Below are 17,500 nucleotides of genomic sequence, written 5' to 3'. Positions count from 1 at the left end.
TCCCTTCTTTCTCTCTTCTAACCCATTACAGCAGTGTTGAAGGAGACTTCTCTCTCTCTCTCCCCTCCCTCTCTCCCTTCTTTCTCTCTTCTAACCCATTACAGCAGTGTTGAAGGAGACTTCTCTCTCTCTCTCCCCTCCCTCTCTCCCTTCTTTCTCTCTTCTAACCCATTACAGCAGTGTTGAAGGAGACTTCTCTCTCTCTCTCTCCCCTCCCTCTCTCCCTTCTTTCTCTCTTCTAACCCATTACAGCAGTGTTGAAGGAGACTTCTCTCTCTCTCTCCCCTCCCTCTCTCCCTTCTTTCTCTCTTCTAACCCATTACAGCAGTGTTGAAGGAGACTTCTCTCTCTCTCTCCCCTCCCTCTCTCCCTTCTTTCTCTCTTCTAACCCATTACAGCAGTGTTGAAGGAGACTTCTCTCTCTCTCTCTCCCCTCCCTCTCTCCCTTCTTTCTCTCTTCTAACCCATTACAGCAGTGTTGAAGGAGACTTCTCTCTCTCTCTCTCCCCTCCCTCTCTCCCTTCTTTCTCTCTTCTAACCCATTACAGCAGTGTTGAAGGAGACTTCTCTCTCTCTCTCTCCCCTCCCTCTCTCCCTTCTTTCTCTCTTCTAACCCATTACAGCAGTGTTGAAGGAGACTTCTCTCTCTCTCTCCCCTCCCTCTCTCCCTTCTTTCTCTCTTCTAACCCATTACAGCAGTGTTGAAGGAGACTTCTCTCTCTCTCTCCCCTCCCTCTCTCCCTTCTTTCTCTCTTCTAACCCATTACAGCAGTGTTGAAGGAGACTTCTCTCTCTCTCTCTCCCTCTCCCTCTCTCCCTTCTTTCTCTCTTCTAACCCATTACAGCAGTGTTGAAGGAGACTTCTCTCTCTCTCTCTCCCCTCCCTCTCTCCCTTCTTTCTCTCTTCTAACCCATTACAGCAGTGTTGAAGGAGACTTCTCTCTCTCTCTCTCCCTCCCTCTCTCCCTTCTTTCTCTCTTCTAACCCATTACAGCAGTGTTGAAGGAGACTTCTCTCTCTCTCTCCCCTCCCTCTCTCCCTTCTTTCTCTCTTCTAACCCATTACAGCAGTGTTGAAGGAGACTTCTCTCTCTCTCTCCCCTCCCTCTCTCCCTTCTTTCTCTCTTCTAACCCATTACAGCAGTGTTGAAGGAGACTTCTCTCTCTCTCTCTCCCCTCCCTCTCTCCCTTCTTTCTCTCTTCTAACCCATTACAGCAGTGTTGAAGGAGACTTCTCTCTCTCTCTCCCCTCCCTCTCTCCCTTCTTTCTCTCTTCTAACCCATTACAGCAGTGTTGAAGGAGACTTCTCTCTCTCTCTCCCCTCCCTCCCTCTCTCCCTTCTTTCTCTCTTCTAACCCATTACAGCAGTGTTGAAGGAGACTTCTCTCTCTCTCTCTCCCCTCCCTCTCTCCCTTCTTTCTCTCTTCTAACCCATTACAGCAGTGTTGAAGGAGACTTCTCTCTCTCTCTCCCCTCCCTCTCTCCCTTCTTTCTCTCTTCTAACCCATTACAGCAGTGTTGAAGGAGACTTCTCTCTCTCTCTCTCCCCTCCCTCTCTCCCTTCTTTCTCTCTTCTAACCCATTACAGCAGTGTTGAAGGAGACTTCTCTCTCTCTCTCTCCCTCTCCCTCTCTCCCTTCTTTCTCTCTTCTAACCCATTACAGCAGTGTTGAAGGAGACTTCTCTCTCTCTCTCTCCCTCTCCCTCTCTCCCTTCTTTCTCTCTTCTAACCCATTACAGCAGTGTTGAAGGAGACTTCTCTCTCTCTCTCTCCCCTCCCTCTCTCCCTTCTTTCTCTCTTCTAACCCATTACAGCAGTGTTGAAGGAGACTTCTCTCTCTCTCTCTCCCCTCCCTCTCTCCCTTCTTTCTCTCTTCTAACCCATTACAGCAGTGTTGAAGGAGACTTCTCTCTCTCTCTCTCCCCTCCCTCTCTCCCTTCTTTCTCTCTTCTAACCCATTACAGCAGTGTTGAAGGAGACTTCTCTCTCTCTCTCCCCTCCCTCTCTCCCTTCTTTCTCTCTTCTAACCCATTACAGCAGTGTTGAAGGAGACTTCTCTCTCTCTCTCTCCCCTCCCTCTCTCCCTTCTTTCTCTCTTCTAACCCATTACAGCAGTGTTGAAGGAGACTTCTCTCTCTCTCTCTCCCCTCCCTCTCTCCCTTCTTTCTCTCTTCTAACCCATTACAGCAGTGTTGAAGGAGACTTCTCTCTCTCTCTCCCCTCCCTCTCTCCCTTCTTTCTCTCTTCTAACCCATTACAGCAGTGTTGAAGGAGACTTCTCTCTCTCTCTCTCCCCTCCCTCTCTCCCTTCTTTCTCTCTTCTAACCCATTACAGCAGTGTTGAAGGAGACTTCTCTCTCTCTCTCTCCCCTCCCTCTCTCCCTTCTTTCTCTCTTCTAACCCATTACAGCAGTGTTGAAGGAGACTTCTCTCTCTCTCTCCCCTCCCTCTCTCCCTTCTTTCTCTCTTCTAACCCATTACAGCAGTGTTGAAGGAGACTTCTCTCTCTCTCTCTCCCCTCCCTCTCTCCCTTCTTTCTCTCTTCTAACCCATTACAGCAGTGTTGAAGGAGACTTCTCTCTCTCTCTCTCCCCTCCCTCTCTCCCTTCTTTCTCTCTTCTAACCCATTACAGCAGTGTTGAAGGAGACTTCTCTCTCTCTCTCTCCCCTCCCTCTCTCCCTTCTTTCTCTCTTCTAACCCATTACAGCAGTGTTGAAGGAGACTTCTCTCTCTCTCTCTCCCCTCCCTCTCTCCCTTCTTTCTCTCTTCTAACCCATTACAGCAGTGTTGAAGGAGACTTCTCTCTCTCTCTCTCCCCTCCCTCTCTCCCTTCTTTCTCTCTTCTAACCCATTACAGCAGTGTTGAAGGAGACTTCTCTCTCTCTCTCTCCCCTCCCTCTCTCCCTTCTTTCTCTCTTCTAACCCATTACAGCAGTGTTGAAGGAGACTTCTCTCTCTCTCTCTCCCCTCCCTCTCTCCCTTCTTTCTCTCTTCTAACCCATTACAGCAGTGTTGAAGGAGACTTCTCTCTCTCTCTCTCCCTCTCACGTTTTGTCTCTGTTTCCCTCTCCATCCCCCTCTCTCTCCCCCTCTCCCTCCCCTCCCCATCTCTCTCTCTCCCCCCTCACGTTTTCTCTCTTTCCCTCTCCATCCCCCTCTCTATCTCCCTCTCCATCTCTCCCCCCTCTCTCTCTCTCCTCTCTCTCTTGCTCTCTCTCCCCCTCCCTCTCCCTCTCTCTCTCCTCTCTCTCGTGCTCTCTCCCCCTCTCTCTCTCTCTCGCTCTCTCTCTCCCCCCCCCCCCCCTCTCTCTCTCTCTCTCTCTCTCTCTCTCTCTCCTCTCTCTATTGCTCTCTCTCCCCCTCCCTCTCCCTCTCTCTTACCCATAATAGCAGTGTTGAAGGAGACAGTCTCTCTTTCTCGCCCGTCATTGTAGAAGGCTAGATGCCATGCTCCCAGGTCCAGGTACTGAACAAACACTGCTTCGTTTAGAACCACAGTCTGGATGCTGCGACGTTCTCGAGGAGACTCGACAACACTCCACTTCTCTTTACCGTCCAAGCGCTCCATGTAGTCATACTGCAGGAGGAGAGACAATAACACTTTCAGGAAGCTCAGACCAGGAAGTCAATCAATTCCATAAGTGTGTGTATACTGTAAGTGTGTGTGCAGTCCAGTTTTGTGTAATTGTGTATGTGGTGCATACAGTATGTGTGTATTAGTGTGTGTGTTGGTGTGTGTGTGTATTGGTGTGTGTCAATTCAGGAAGTAAACAGAAATTCTAATTCAATAACTCAAAAAATGTAATCTATTTACAACGACTTCTTAATAAACAAGTAGAAGATATTTATTACTGTTTTTCCATTTTTAAAAATGTTATATTCAATTTTAAATTCAAATCACTTCCTGAATTGACTGCCTTCAATTTGAATTGACCCCAACCCAGGTGTGTGTTATAACAGTCTACCTGTGCGTGTGAGGGGGGCAGGCCCTTGCGGATGTAGACCCCGAACAGAGCATCTTTCCCCAGGGAGATGTTGAACTTGAGGAACTGCGGCTGGGCCAGGTGAAGCAGAGACCTCCAGAACATCCCAGGAGGAATCTCCTGACTCACCCTCCTCCCCACCTCCACATCCCCACTGTCTATACTGCTGTTAGGACCTTGCCATGGAGCTATGGGAGAGGAGAGGAGAGCGAGAGAAAAGAGAGAGTTGAAGAGAGGAGAGGAGGATCATCACAATGTCAGTAAGCAGTAATCACATAGCAAAACCATTAAAACATTGAAAGTTTGCATTCTGGGAAAATGAGTTCTGAACTATGTATGTCTGCCCAATAGAACTACAGTACAATGCTAGAAGAAGAATAGTCTTGTTGTAGTTGTGCAGGAGTCGGCAGGTGTGTTGTGGGTGCTATAGTGTCGTAGTTCCCACCTTTGCCTCCAGAGGGCAGTGTGGCCACATCACTGTTGACAGCTAGACCTGCAGTACTCAGACCGTTGTTCAACACAGGGCCTTCAGAGGGCTGCAGTTGCCACGTCAGATCCAACAGGTTAATGGCTAGACAGAGGGGGGGATGAGAGGGGGGAGTAGGGGGGAGCAGTATATGTTATTTAATTTTCAGGTAGATAGAAATTGCACAGATCGTACTGACCTAGAAGAGATTAGAAAATAACAGGCATACTTTTCTTTACCTGTCTCATTTTATTTTCCCTCCCTCCCTCCCTCCCTCCCTCCCTCCCTCCCTCCCTCCCTCCCTCCCTCCCTCCCTCCCTCCCTCCCTCCCCAGACAGGATACCAGTCTCCGTTTGGGAGTCTTGGCACAAGCTCACAGTGAGCAAGTAACAGATGAAAAGAAAACTCTGCCTCTTTCGTTCTCTCGCTCTTCTCCTCCTTTGTGTTCTGTTGTGTTATTGTGCTGGTGGATGAGTTTGTCAGCTCTTTATTTTTTCTATCTCTCTCTGGCTCCCTTGTTCTTTTGAAGTCCCTGCCAAGCAACTTTCTCACAAAGGAAGAAAGAGGAACTGAATTCAATTAATTGAAGTTCAGAGGAAATAAACAGACAAGGAAAGCATTTGAGTGTTACACAGATTTGGGAAGGGCACGGGCGTTGCTGATTCATATTGCTATCTGTTATTGTCCATTCACCAGAGGAGTGGGAGGGTGTGTGTGTGTGTGTGTGTGTGTGTGTGTGTGTGTTTGTGTGTGTGTGTGTGTGTGTGTGTGTGTGTGTGTGTGTGTGTGTGTGTGTGTGTGTGTTTGTGTGTGTGTGTGTGTGTGTGTGTGTGTGTGTGTGTGTGTGTGTGTGTGTGTGTGTGTGTGTGTGAGTGTGTGTGTGTGTGTGTGTGTGTGTGTGTGTGTTTGTGTGTGTGTGTGTGTGTGTGTGTGTGTGTGTGTGGACAGTGCTACCAGGTACTATGTTTTTATGGTAGGAGTATGGTCACGTGCGGTCAAAGGATGTGTTGACCACTATAGGCATTCTCATTATGTGTGTATTGACAACCTGTCCCATTCATACTACCTGTCCCATCCTGACTACCTGTCCCATTCTCACACCTTGTCCCATTCATACTACCTGTCCCACCCTGACTACCTGTCCCATTCTGACAACCTGTCCCATCCTCACTACCTGCCCCATCCTGACTACCTGTCCCATCCTGACTACCTGCCCCATCCTGACTACCTGTCCCATTCTCACTACCTGTCCCATTCTCTCTACCTGACCCATTCTCACTACATGTCCCATTCTCACTACATGTCCCATACTCACTACATGTCCCATTCTCACTACATGTCCCATACTCACTACATGTCCCATTCGCACTACATGTCCCATTCTCTCTACCTGCCCCATTCTCTCTACCTGTCCCATTCTCACTACATGTCCCATTCTCTCTTCCTGTCCCATTCTCTCTACCTGCCCCATTCTCTCGACCTGTCCCATTCTCACTACATGTCCCATTCTCTCTAACTGTCCCATTCTCTCTACCTGACCCATTCTCACTACCTGTCCCATTCTCACTACATGTCCCATTCTCTCTACCTGCACATTCTCTCTACCTGTCCCATTCTCACTACATGTCCCATTCTCTCTTCCTGTCCCATTCTCTCTACCTGTCCCATTCTCTCTACCTGTCCCATTCTCTCTACCTGACCCATTCTCACTACCTGTCCCATTCTCACTACATGTCCCATTCTCTCTACCTGTCCCATCCTCAGAGTGATCTGTTTCTGTATTCCCCACCAGGATGCCTACATTAATTCTGCACATCTCATACCCTTTAAAATCAAATCAGCAATACATCAGCGTTTTCTAAATAAGACAATAATTGCTAAATTATTGCTAAATAAACTAAACAATAAAAAGTAACAGAATAAAATAACAATAACAAGACTGTATTCCATGGGGTCAATGTGCAGGGCTACGGGTTAGTCGAGGTAATTGAGGTAGCATGTATATGTAGATAGGGGTAAAGTGACATAGATAATAAACAGGTTAGTCGAGGTAATTGAGGTAGCATGTATATGTAGGTAGGGGTAAAGTGACATAGATAATAAACAGGTTAGTTGAGGTAATTGAGGTAGCATGTATATGTAGATAGGGGTAAAGTGGCATAGATAATAAACAGGTTAGTTGAGGTAATTGAGGTAGCATGTATATGTAGGTAGGGGTAAAGTGACATAGATAATAAACAGCGACTAGCAGCAATGTAAAAAAAAGGGGATCAATGTAAATAGTCTGGGTGGCCATTTGATGAACTGTTCAGCAGTCTTATGGCTTGGGGGTGGAAGCTGTTGACAAGCCTTTTGGACATAACAAAGGTACCGCTTGCCGTGAGGTAGCAGAGAAATTCTTTGACTTGAGTGGCTGGAGTCTTTGATAATTTAGGGCCTTCATCTGACACTGCCTGGTATAGAGGTCCTGGATGTCAGGAAGCTTGGCCCCAGTGATGTACTGGGCCATACACACTACCCGCACTACCCTCTTAGAGCCTTGCAGTTGGATGCCGAGCAGTTGCCAAGCCAAGCAGGGATGCAACCAGTCAGGATGCTGTCGATGGTGCAGCTGTATAACTTTTTGAGGATCTGAGGACCCATGCCAAATTTTTTCAGTCTCCTGAGGAGCAATAAGCTTTGTCGTGCTCTCTTCACGACTGTCTTGGTGTGTTTGGACCATGATAGTTTGTTTGTAATGTGGACACCAAGGAACTTTGATCTGCTCCACTACAGCCCCATCGATCTGAATGGGGGGTGCTCGGCCCCCCTTTTCCTGTAGTCCACGATCAGCTCCATTGTCTTGCTCACGTTGAGGGAGTGATTGCTGTCTTGGCACCACACTTCCAGGTCTCTGACCTCCTCCCTATAGACTGTCTCATCATTGTTGGTGATCAGGCCTACCACTGTTGTGTCATTGGCAAACTTAATGATGGTGTTGGAGTCGTGCGTGGCCACGCAGACGTGGGTGAACAGGGAGTACGGGAGGGGACTAATCACGCACCCATAAGGGAGCCCCCCCATGTTGAGGATCAGCGTGGCAGATGTGTTGTTGCCTACCCTTACCACCTAGTGGCGACCAATCAGCATGTCCAGGATCCTGTTGCAGAGGGAGGTGTTTAGTCCCAGGGTCCTTAGCTTAGTGATGAACTTTGAAGGCACTATGGTTCTGAATGCTGAGCTGTAGTCAACGAACAGCATTCTCACCTAGGTGTTCCTTTTGTCCAGGTGGGGAAGGGCAGTGTGGAGTGCAATAGAGATTGCATTATCTGTGGACAGGGACTATGGTGGTCTGTTTGAAACATGTAGGTAATACAGACTCGGTCAGGGAGAGGTTGAAAATGTCAGTGAATACACTTGCCAGTTGGTCAGCGCATGCTCAGAGAATGCGTGCTGGTAATTCGTCTGGCCCTGTGGCCTTTGAATGTTGATCTGTTTAAAGGTTTTACTCTCATTGGTTTTACTCTCACACAGTCTTCCAGAATAGCTGGTGCTCTCATGCATGGTTCAGTGGTGCTTGCCTCGAAGCGAGCATAAAAGGCATTTGGCTCGTCTGGTAGGCTCACTGGGCAGCTCGCTGCTGGGTTTCCCTTTGTAATCCGTAATAGTTTGCAAGCCCTGCGGTGCCACATCCGACAAGCGTCAGAACCGGTGTAGTAGGATTCAATCTTAGTCCTGTATTGAAGCTTTTGCCACCCCTCGTCTTATCGGAGGTTGCTGTTCTGTCTTGCTGATGCACCAAAAACCCAGCCAACTGTATATTATCCATGTCTTCGTTCAGCCACGACACAGTCATGAGAGACATTGTCTCACACACACATTTATGGACACACACACGCACACAAGTTTGTTGTACTACCCTTGTGGGGAACAAACAATGAATTCCCATTCAAAATGATATTTTCCCTAACCCTAACTTTAACCTAACCTTAACCCCTAAAACTAAACCTCCTAACCTTAATTCTAACTCTAACCCTAATCCCAAGATCACACAGTCCCACAAAGAATTTGAAAACAAATCAAACATCAATAAACTCCCATATCTCCTAGATTTGTGTCCCGTTACCATGAGAAAGGGGCAGCCAGTGGAGCACAAACAACACTGTAAATAACACCAGTATTTATCTGTTTATTTCATACTACAATATTGCTAAAACACATCGCTGCTAATATAACACTTGAATTGTCTTTATCTTTTTGAAACCTTTTTGAGTGCAAGGTTTACAGTTCATTTGGAATAGGTTTTTGTTGATGTTGTTTTGTGTCTTCTTTTGTTAACTGAACTTGCTTTGGCACTTTAAACATACACTAAATATACAAAAGTATGTGCACACCCCTTCAAATGAGTTGATTCAGCTATTTCAGCCACACCCGTTGCTGACAGGTGTATAAAATTGAGCACACAGCCATGCAATCTCCATAGACAAACATTGGCAGTAGATTGGCCTTACTGAAGAGCTCAGTAACTTTCAACGTGGCAATGTCATAGGATGCCACCTTTCTAACAAGTCAGTTCATCAAATTTGTGCCTTGCTAGAGCTGCCCGTTCAACTGTAAGTGCTGTTTTTGTGAAGTGGAAACGTCTAGGAGCAACAATGGCTCAGCTGCGAAGTGGTAGGCCACACAAGCTCACAGAACGAGACCAACAAGTGCTGAAGCACGTAAAGATCACCTGTCCTCGGGTTGCAACACTCTCTACCGAGTTCCAAACTGCCTCTGGAAGCAACGTCAACACAAGAACAGTTCGCCAGGGTTTCCATGGCCGAGCAGCCGCACACAAGCCTAAGATCACCATAAGCAATGCCAAGCATCGGCTGGAGTGGTGTAAAGCCTGTGCACAAAGTGAGGTCCATACAGAAATAGTTTGTCGAGATTGGTGTGGAAGAACTTGACTGGCCGACACAGAGTCCTGACCTCAACCCCATCGAACACCTTTGGGATGAATTGGAACTCCGACTGCGAGCCAGGCCTAATCTCCCAGCATCAGTGCCTGACCTCACTACTGCTCTTGTGGCTGAATGGAAGCAAGTCAGCAATGTTCCAACATCTAGTGGAAAGCCTTCTCAGAAGAGTAGAGGCTGTTATAGCAGCAATGTTCCAACATCTAGTGGAAAGCCTTCCCAGAAGAGTAGAGGCTGTTATAGCAGCAAAGGGGGGACTGACTCCAGAAATACCCATGATTTTGGAATGAGATGTTCGACAAGCAGGTGTCCACATACATTTGGTCATTTAGTGTACATTTCCCATGCCCTTTGAATTGAATTTAGAGAGAGACAGAGAGACAGAGAGAGGGGAGACAGATGTAGCTAATAGAGGGGTAAGTGTAAGGTTTAGGGGTTGTCCCGCAAGGGTGAATCTTACTCCCTCCATCTCCCCCGCTCCTACCCTCCGTCTCTAACTCGGTCCTGGTCAAAGGAAAGCGCTGACACCGCAGGTGCTACGTGGCCTCCACTGTCAGCTCTTTTATTTGTCACCCCAGTGCCAAGAGAGAGAGAGAGCGAAAGAGTGATAGAGAGAGCAAGAGAGAAGAACAGGCGTTTCTACAGAAAAAACCAATGCCCTCTCTCATTCTCATTCTCTCATTCTCTCATTCTTTCTTTCTCTAGTCCCTCTGCTGCCCTTCATCCTCTTCCTTTTCCTTCATCCTCTTCCCTCTCCTTCATCCTCTTCCCTCTCCTTCATCCTCTGCCTTTTCCTTCATCCTTTTCCCTCTCCTTCATCCACTTCCCTCTCCTTCATCCTCTTCCCTTTCCTTCATCCTCTTCCCTCTCATTCATCCTCTTCCCTCTCCTTCATCCTCTTCCCACTCCGTCATACTCTTCCCTCTCCTTCATCCTCTTCCCTCTCATTCATACTCTTCCCTCTCCTTCATCCTCTTCCCTCTCCTTCATACTCTTCCATTTCCTTCATCCACTTCCCTCTCATTCATCCTCTTCCCTCTTCTTCATCCTCTTCCCTCTCATTCACTCTCTTCCCTCTCATTCATCCTCTTCCCTCTCATTCATACCCTTCCCTCTCCTTCATACTCTTCCCTCTCCTTCATCCTCTTCCCTCTCCTTCATCCTCTTCCCTGTACTTCATCCACTTCCCTCTACTTCATACCCTTCCCTCTCTCTTTACGTCATCTTTTCATATATTTTGTCTGTTAGATAAAAACATAGAGAACACATTCTGATGGCAATCACACACGTAAGCAAGTGTATGTTTGTGTGTGTATGACCACATATGTGTGTGTGTATGTGTATGTGTTTGTGTGAGTGAGTGTGTGTTTATGTGTGTGTGTATGTGTTGTGTGTGTGTGAGTGAGCGTGTGTGTATGTGTTGTGTGCGTGTATGTGTTGTGTGTGTGTGTATGTGTTGTGTGTGTGTGAGTGAGTGTGTATGTATGTCTGTATGTGTGTGTTTGTGTATGTGTGTTGTGTGTATGTGTGAGTGAGTGAGTGTGTATGTCTTTTGTACAGTATGTGTGTCTGTGTGTGTGTGTATAGGTGTGTTGTGAGTGAGTGAGTGAGTGAGTGAGGTTGAACCTCTGGCCTATAGAAGGTACTCTTGGTCCTTTCCTACACTGCGGTAAAGACAACAGGTTTGTTAAAAATAGGGACACATTTTACACACGCACACACACACACACGCACGCACGCAGGCACACACACACGCACGCACACACACACACACGCACACACAGACGCACGCACGCACACGCACACACACACTCACGCACGCACACACACACACGCGCGCGCACGCACACACGCACACACAGACGCACGGAGACGCACACACACGGTGGATCAGAGAGGCAGGTCCAACGAGGCAGTGTGTTTGATAAAAAATAGATCAGTGGGTGTATGAGGGTTTGTTTCATCTTAATGTTTAATTCACAGTGGCAAAGTGGTCTGTGGCAACACCCTGGTATCAACATGTGTTACCCTACCTGCTATACACCACATCTAAGACAGCTCTGGAACACATGTGTTCGGACAGGGGAAGAAAAAGGAGAACGAGGGAAGGAGGGAAAGGGAGAGGGAAGGAGGGAAAGAGGGAGGGAAGGAGTGAAAGAGGGAGGGAAGGAGTGAAAGAGGGAGGAAAGGAGGGAAAGAGAGAGGGATAGAGAGATAGGGAGAGGGAAGGAGGGAAAGAGGGAGGGAAGGAGTGAAAGAGGGAGGGAAGGAGGGAAAGAGAGAGGGATAGAGGGATAGGGAGAGGGAAGGAGGGAAAGAGAGAGGGATAGAGGGATAGGGAGAGGGAAGGAGGGAAAGAGAGAGGGATAGAGGGAAAGAGAGAGGGAAGGAGGGATAGGGAGATGGAAGGAGGGAAAGAGAAAGGCAAGGAGGGAAAGAGAGAGAGAGGGAAGGAGCAAGGGGAGAAGAGGAAAGAGAGAGGAAGAAGAGAGATGTGTAGAGGGAGAAGAGAGAGGGATGAATTGGATAGGGATAGAGAAAATGAGAGGAGGTGGATGAGAGGGGGAAAATGAGAAAGGGAAGGTGAGAAAGAGGAAAGAGAGAGAGGGGGAGAAGGGGGAGGATGGAGCCTGCGGTAAATGGGTTTTCTATGATTCATTTTCAGAAGGAATGGACAGAATATCTCCCTGGGGAGGTCGAGGGAGAAGACAGAGAAGAGGAAAGACAGGAAAGAAGAGAAACACACAGAGGAATCAATCACCTTGTATACCAGCACACTGACTCGGTACCACTACTCCTGTATACAACTACCTCGTACACCAGCACACTGACTCGGTACCACTACTCCTGTATACAACTACCTCGTACAACAGCACACTGACTCGGTACCACTACCAGCACACTGACTCGGTACCACTACTCCTGTATACAACTACCTCGTACACCAGCACACTGACTCGGTACCACTACTCCTGTATACAACTACCTCGTATACCAGCACACTGACTCGGTACCACTACTCCTGTATACAACTACCTCGTATACCAGCACACTGACTCGGTACCACTACTCCTGTATACAACTACCTCGTATACCAGCACACTGACTCGGTACTCCTGTATACAACTACCTCGTACACCAGCACACTGACTCGGTACCACTACTCCTGTATACAACTACCTCGTATACCAGCACACTGACTCGGTACCACTACTCCTGTATACAACTACCTCGTACACCAGCACACTGACTCGGTACCACTACTCCTGTATACAACTACCTCGTATACCAGCACACTGACTCGGTACCACTACTCCTGTATACAACTACCTCGTATACCAGCACACTGACTCGGTACCACTACTCCTGTATACAACTACCTCGTACACCAGCACACTGACTCGGTACCACTACTCCTGTATACAACTACCTCGTACACCAGCACACTGACTCGGTACCACTACTCCTGTATACAACTACCTCGTATACCAGCACACTGACTCGGTACCACTACCAGCACACTGACTCGGTACCACTACTCCTGTATACAACTACCTCGTACACCAGCACACTGACTCGGTACCACTACTCCTGTATACAACTACCTCGTATACCAGCACACTGACTCGGTACCACTACTCCTGTATACAACTACCTCGTATACCAGCACACTGACTCGGTACCACTACTCCTGTATACAACTACCTCGTACACCAGCACACTGACTCGGTACCACTACTCCTGTATACAACTACCTCGTATACCAGCACACTGACTCGGTACCACTACTCCTGTATACAACTACCTCGTATACCAGCACACTGACTCGGTACTCCCGTATGCAGCCTCATTATTGTTATTTATTGTGCTATTTTCTTGTTACTATTTCATTTTATTTATTTAACTAGGCAACTCAGACTAACAAGTTCTTATTTTCAATGACAGCCTAGGAACAGTGGGTTAACTGCCTGTTCAGGGGCAGAACGATAGATTTGTACCTTGTCAGCTTGGGGGTTTGAACTTGCAACCTTCCGGTTACTAGTCCAACACTCTAACCACTAGGCTACCCTGCCGCCCCAGATGCGATAAAAGGTTTGTCAGAACAAACCGCTGCAACGAGTTTGATGGTGTGGCAGAACAGGATCGCTTTAGACATGTTATTGGCTGAAAAGGGTGTGTGTCATCTTCAGGGCAGAATGTTGTACGTTCATCCCCGATAACACAGCTCCAGATGGATCAGTAACAAAGGCCCTGGCTGGGTTAACAAACCTAGGTCACGAATTGGCTGAGAACTCTGGGGTCGATAACAAATTGGTTTGACAGTGTGTTTGGGAAATGGAAAAATGTCATTATCACTGTGTTGTGGGCAACCTTCACCTGTATGAGTGTTTTGGTTCTGTGTGGGGATTGTTTGGTACCTTGTGTGAAAGTTTTGCTTATCAGGACTCTGGTGGGGCAACAGATGGTAATGATTCCGATTTGGAGCGCTGGTCTGTGTGATGACCAGTTCGAGCTTCAAGGGCTAGCAGAGGATTCCGTTTCTTTCAACTATGAGGAGCCAATGTTGGATGAGACTGTTATTTTTGAGGGATAAGACCGTATTTTTATGAAGCTTGTAATAAAAATTCTAACTGAAGTGTTACAATTGGATTTAGACCTATAACAGTCATGAATTAATTTCTGATGTACATACATTACATCAGAGAAACGGAATGAAGGAGAAGAGGGAGAGGAGAGAGAAAGAAGGGAGGGAAGAGAGAGCAGGAGGGCAAAATAATGAGATGAGTAGTCCATTGTTTGGACAGCCAGTCACACAGAGTCATCAAGTCATCTTCATAAGGACAGACAGACCAGAAACGAGGTGTTCATGTGTATGTATGTGTCTGTGTCATCACCACTCTTCTCTCTGGAACATGTTGAAAGACCAACACCCTTCTCCCCTCCCTTACTCCCCCCCTTACCTCCCTACCTCCTCCGCTATGAAAAACCAACTGACATTTACTCCTGAGGTGCTGACCTGTTGCACCCTCTACAACCACTGTGACTGTGTATTATTCTGACTGACTGTGTATTATTTGACCCTGCTGGTCATCTATGAATGTTTGAACATCTTGGCCATGTTCTGTTATAATCTCCACCCGACACAGTCAGAAGAGGACTGGCCACCCTTCAGAACCTGGTTCCTCTCTAGGTTTCTCCCTAGGTTCCTGCCTTTATAAGGAGTTTTTCCTAGCCACCGTGCTTCTACATCTGCATTGCTTGCTGATTGGGGTTTTAGGATGGGTTTCTGTACAGCACTTTGTGACATCGGCTGATGTAAAAAGGGTTTTATAAATGCATTTGATTTGATTCCTCCCCTTCTCCTCCTCTCCCTGTTGGTCCTTTCTGGTGTCCATGGTGATAGATAGAATAGGATGGCAGATGTTCCAGAGTTCTCAGTGTTCCAATTCCACATGAACAAAGGCTGACTGTTACCTCTGACATTCCAACAGAGCCTTGTTGAAGGTTACCTTGAATTTCACCACTATGGTAAAAGGCTGAGGTCCACTCCAGTTAGACTGCATGATCTCTGAACAGACACTCACAGCTCTCTCAAACAATGCCCTGGGTCTGACCTGTTGATGTATGTATAGATGTTCAGATGTGTATAGAGTGCGTTATGTGAAGCCTATCGGATGGCTTTATACCCCTCAAATTCAAATATGGAGCTTGACGACTACCCTTCTATTCAGGGACCGATTTAGACCTGGGACACCAGGTGTTTGCAATTCATTGTCAGGCAGAACAGAAAAGCAGCAATAATCTGGACCTGGTAGGATAAGATTTGAATATCCCTGATTCCTTTTTCTTGACAATCTGAAAACCGGTTAAACCATCAAACCCTAATAAACAGTTCAAAAGACTGAGAAAAATCAAATCAAACACAAATAGACACACATTTCCACATGACACAACATGGATAATGATTACTGCAGTCACTGACTATAGTAGACATGCATCTTCTCAGTACTAGTACAATTCTTATACGCCGCGGAATAAAATGATGTAATTACCGGCTTCACTGACGCAATCTAATGAGGAAGTGTTGTGTGAACGCACCTTTTCAGGATTCCAGACACAACGGGGGAGATGTGGAACACAAACACAGGACCAATGAAACACCAGACACAACCGGGGAGATGTGGAACAAACACAGGACCAATGAAACACCAGACACAACCGGGGAGATGTGGAACACAAACACAGGACCAATGAAACACCAGGCACAACGGGGGAGATGTGGAACACAAACACAGGACCAATGAAACACCAGACACAACGGGGAGATGTGGAACACAAACACAGGACCAATGAAACACCAGACACAACCGGGGAGATGTGGAACACAAACACAGGACCAATGAAATGGAACTTTGTTGAGTTGTTTGTGTAGTCTTTATTTATTGTGTTCCAACAGTTGTTTGTGTAGTCTTTATTTATTGTGTTGCAATGTCACACGTAGCACAAATTATATTGATGTGACAAGTACACTTGTCAGGAAGTTCCCGTTTGTGTTTGGCGCTCTGTGGAGAGGAAGGGTGTGTTTGGCGCTCTGTGGAGAGGAAGGGTGTGTTTGGCGCTCTGTGGAGAGAAAGGGTGTGTTTGACGCTGGGTGGAGAGAAAGGGTGTGTTTGACGCTGGGTGGAGAGAAAGGGTGTGTTTGGCGCTGGGTGGAGAGAGATGGTGTGTTTGGCGCTGGGTGGAGAGAGAGGGTTTGTTTGGCGCTGGGTGGAGAGAGAGGTTGTGTTTGGAGCTGGGTGGAGAGAGAGGGTGTGTTTGGCGCTGGGTGGAGAGAGAGGGTTTGTTTGGGGCTGGGTGGAGAGAGAGGTTGTGTTTGGCGCTGGGTGGAGAGAGATTGTGTTTGGAGCTGGGTGGAGAGAGAGGTTGTGTTTGGAGCTGGGTGGAGAGAGAGGGTGTGTTTGGCACTGGGTGGAGAGAGAGGGTTTGTTTGGCGCTGGGTGGAGAGAGAGGTTGTGTTTGGCGCTGGGTGGAGAGAGAGGTTGTGTTTGGAGCTGGGTGGAGAGAGAGGTTGTGTTTGGAGCTGGGTGGAGAGAGAGGGTTTGTTTGGCGCTGGGTAGAGAGAGAGGTTGTGTTTGGAGCTGGGTGGAGAGAGAGGTTGTGTTTGGAGCTGGGTGGAGAGAGAGGGTGTGTTTGGAGCTGGGTAGAGAGAGAGGGTGTGTTTGGAGCTGGGTGGAGAGAGAGGTTTTGTTTGGAGCTGGGTGGCGAGAGAGGTTGTGTTTGGAGCTGTGTGGAGAGAGAGGTTGTGTTTGGAGCTGGGTGGAGAGAGAGGTTGTGTTTGGAGCTGGGTGGAGAGAGAGGTTGTGTTTGGAGCTGGGTAGAGAGAGAGGTTGTGTTTGGAGCTGGGTGGAGAGAGAGGTTGTGTTTGGAGCTGGGTGGAGAGAGAAGTTGTGTTTGGAGCCGGGTGGAGAGAGAGGGTGTGCGTCCGTTCATTTTGACAAGGTGATAGAGTTTATATCCCCACAGTATCTTGATAAAAGAGGACAATCCAGTATTGTCTACCAAATACCCCCCACCCCCTCCCCTCTCTCTCTCTCTCTCTCCCTGTTTCTCTCTGTCCCTAGCCGGACCACATCACTAATGAAACCAGGGCAGCCAATAGAACAGCCCCTAAATGAACACACCAGCCAATTACACACTCCCTAATTGGACCAAAGGGGGATGGGGACCGGCTATTACTTTAAAAGGTAATATCTAACACACACACACACACACACACACACACACACACACACACACACACACACACACACACACACACACACATACACACACACACACACACACACACACACACACACACACACACACACACCAGACCGGACAACTCTCAGTGTACAATTAGCAGTGTAATTGAGGCCAGACTCGTTAATTTAGTGGAATTAGAACAGTTAATATGCATTTATCCGAATGGCCAGGGGAGGTGGCAGAAATAAAGTGTGTGTGTGTGTGTGTGTTAATTGTACAGTGTTATTCTTCTGGACGAATGAGTTTAGTGGTAATTGGTTTCCAACAACCTCCCTCTTCTCCCTTTCTCCTCCTCTTCTCCTT

The 17,500-nt window shown here is 47.5% G+C and overlaps 1 protein-coding gene across 1 annotated transcript in view; it reads right to left on the bottom strand.

Annotated features, from left to right (window-relative positions):
• Nucleotides 1-17,500, bottom strand: part of LOC110504380 (teneurin-2) — a 257,663-nt gene that overhangs the window by 93,852 nt on the left and 146,311 nt on the right. Inside the window, exons 9-11 of the mRNA XM_036943640.1 lie at nt 4,431-4,556; nt 3,968-4,173; nt 3,384-3,579 (exon numbers count right to left, since the gene is read on the bottom strand). Of these exons, the coding sequence (XP_036799535.1) occupies nt 3,384-3,579; nt 3,968-4,173; nt 4,431-4,556 (528 nt within the window). The remainder of the gene's footprint in view (nt 1-3,383; nt 3,580-3,967; nt 4,174-4,430; nt 4,557-17,500) is intronic.

Source organism: Oncorhynchus mykiss, chromosome 14 (assembly GCF_013265735.2).
Source record: "Oncorhynchus mykiss isolate Arlee chromosome 14, USDA_OmykA_1.1, whole genome shotgun sequence".
NCBI lineage: Eukaryota > Metazoa > Chordata > Actinopteri > Salmoniformes > Salmonidae > Oncorhynchus > Oncorhynchus mykiss.
The sequence above is the reverse complement of the archived record's forward strand: the minus strand, read 5'-3'. Positions and strand labels throughout refer to the sequence as shown.